A 1,833-nucleotide genomic window follows, 5' to 3' on the forward strand; every position below is an offset into this window, starting at 1 on the left:
AAATTGTATTTACTTAGAAGCATTCAGAATGTCAACAAAACAGCTGCAACTTATTTTCTTTTTTTTTTGCAATTATGGAATGGTATTCAGTTAACAGAACAATAATTATTTCGTATAAGCTGCATCAGAGACAACTGAAGATGAAAAAACTACCATCCCCATATATAACTAATTTGTGCTGTGCACCAACAAGAACCTGCTTTAAATTTCCATGCCAATTTACAATCCCCATACTGTACCAGGCAAGGTTAGTGGCTATTAAAAATACCACCAGGACAGGGCTATCTAAAGACACATTCGGTAATGTGTTAACTATACAAAAAAAGACACTGTACAGTTTAAAAACAAATCTTACACAGCCTTACATTTCCATTTTTTTCTTTAAAAGGAGTGAGTTGTGTACAGGGGGGTTAAATGCTTTATAGACAAGAAAAAAAAAACTGTGCTAGAACCGACTTATTCATCAACATCCTCTTCATCTTCCTCATCTTCCTCCTCTTCCTTCTTCTCTTGCTTTTTTCAGCCTTGACGACTCCCTTTTTTGCTGCATCAGGCTTCCCTTTAACTCGGTATACAGCAATATCCTTTTTCTACTTTCCCTTCAGCTTAGCAGCCTTCTACTCATAAGGCTGCTTGTCCTCTGCAGCAGTGTTATTCCACATCTCTCCCAGTTTCTTTGCAGCATCACCAATGGATAGGCCAGGATGTTCTCCTTTGATTTTTGGATGATACTCAGAACAAAACAAGACAAAGGCCGAAGGAGGCCTCTTGGGTGCATTGGGATCCTTGAACTTTTTTGTTTCCCCTTTAGGAGGGATATACATTTTCATTTCTCTTTCATAACGGGCCTTGTCTGCCTTTGACTTGTCTTTGAATTTTCCTTTCTCTTTAGCGGACATGGTCTTCCACCTCTCTGAGCACTTCTTAGAAAACACTGAGAAGCTCACTGGAGCATCTGGATGCTTCTTCTTGTGCTCCTCCCGGCAAGTTTGCACAAACAATGCATAGGATGACATTTTGCTTCTCGGCTTCTTAGGATCTCCTTTGCCCATGTTTAATTATTTTTCCTCAGTGAGGCACAGGGGGGCCCAGTGCCCATCTGGCTCTCACTTGCCTGGGCACTGTCTCTATGGAGCTCAACGTACCGCAATGGCTGTGAAAGCTGGAGCCAGACACAGCCTCCTGACTCTTTCCACTCTGTCGACAACCATATATTTTGCGTCTGTCTGAAAGAGTCTTGCAAAAGTAAATGTATAGGGACTTCCTGGTGGCGCAGTGGTTAAGAATCCACCTGCCAAAGCAGGGGACACGGGTTTGAGCCCTGGTCCGGGAAGATCCCATGTGCCGCAGAGCAACTAAGCCCGTGTGCCACAACTACCGAGCCTGCATTCTAGAGCCCCTGTGCCACAACTACTGAGCCCACGTGCCGCAACTACTGGAGCCCGTGCTCCAAAACAAGAGAAACCACCGCAGTGAGAAGCCCGCGCACTGCAACGAAGAGTAGCCCCTGCTCACTGCAACTAGAGAAAGCCTGCGCGCAACAACGAAGACCCAACACAGTCAAAAATAAATAAATAAATAAATTTTTAATAAATAAATAAATGTATAAAATCTGGGGACTTCCCTGGCGGTCCAGTGGTTAAGACGTCACACTTCCACTGCAGGGGGCTCGGGTTCCATCTCTGGTTGGGGAACTAAGATCCTACATGCTGTGTGATGCAGCCGAAAAAATGAAATAAAAAAAAATAAAATCTGAATTTATTATTTATTTATTTATTTATTTATTTACTTATGGCTGCGTCGGGTCTTTATTGCTGCACACAGTCTTTCTCT

The 1,833-nt window shown here is 43.0% G+C and overlaps 1 protein-coding gene across 1 annotated transcript; it reads right to left on the reverse strand.

The window, feature by feature from the left end:
• Nucleotides 1–597: 597 nt before the first annotated feature.
• Nucleotides 598–1,052, reverse strand: LOC133100711 (high mobility group protein B1-like). The gene has a single exon (XM_061205103.1). It carries the CDS (start codon nt 1,050–1,052, stop codon nt 618–620), a length of 435 nt encoding a protein of 144 aa, XP_061061086.1. The 3' UTR covers nt 598–617.
• Nucleotides 1,053–1,833: the final 781 nt, after the last annotated feature.

The sequence above is a fragment of the Eubalaena glacialis genome, chromosome 11, assembly GCF_028564815.1.
Source record: "Eubalaena glacialis isolate mEubGla1 chromosome 11, mEubGla1.1.hap2.+ XY, whole genome shotgun sequence".
NCBI lineage: Eukaryota > Metazoa > Chordata > Mammalia > Artiodactyla > Balaenidae > Eubalaena > Eubalaena glacialis.

What these genes read in the sequence shown, in the direction of transcription:
- LOC133100711 (XM_061205103.1), bottom strand. Translation starts at nt 1,052, where the DNA reads ATGGGCAAAGGAGATCCTAAGAAGCCGAGAAGCAAAATGTCATCCTAT.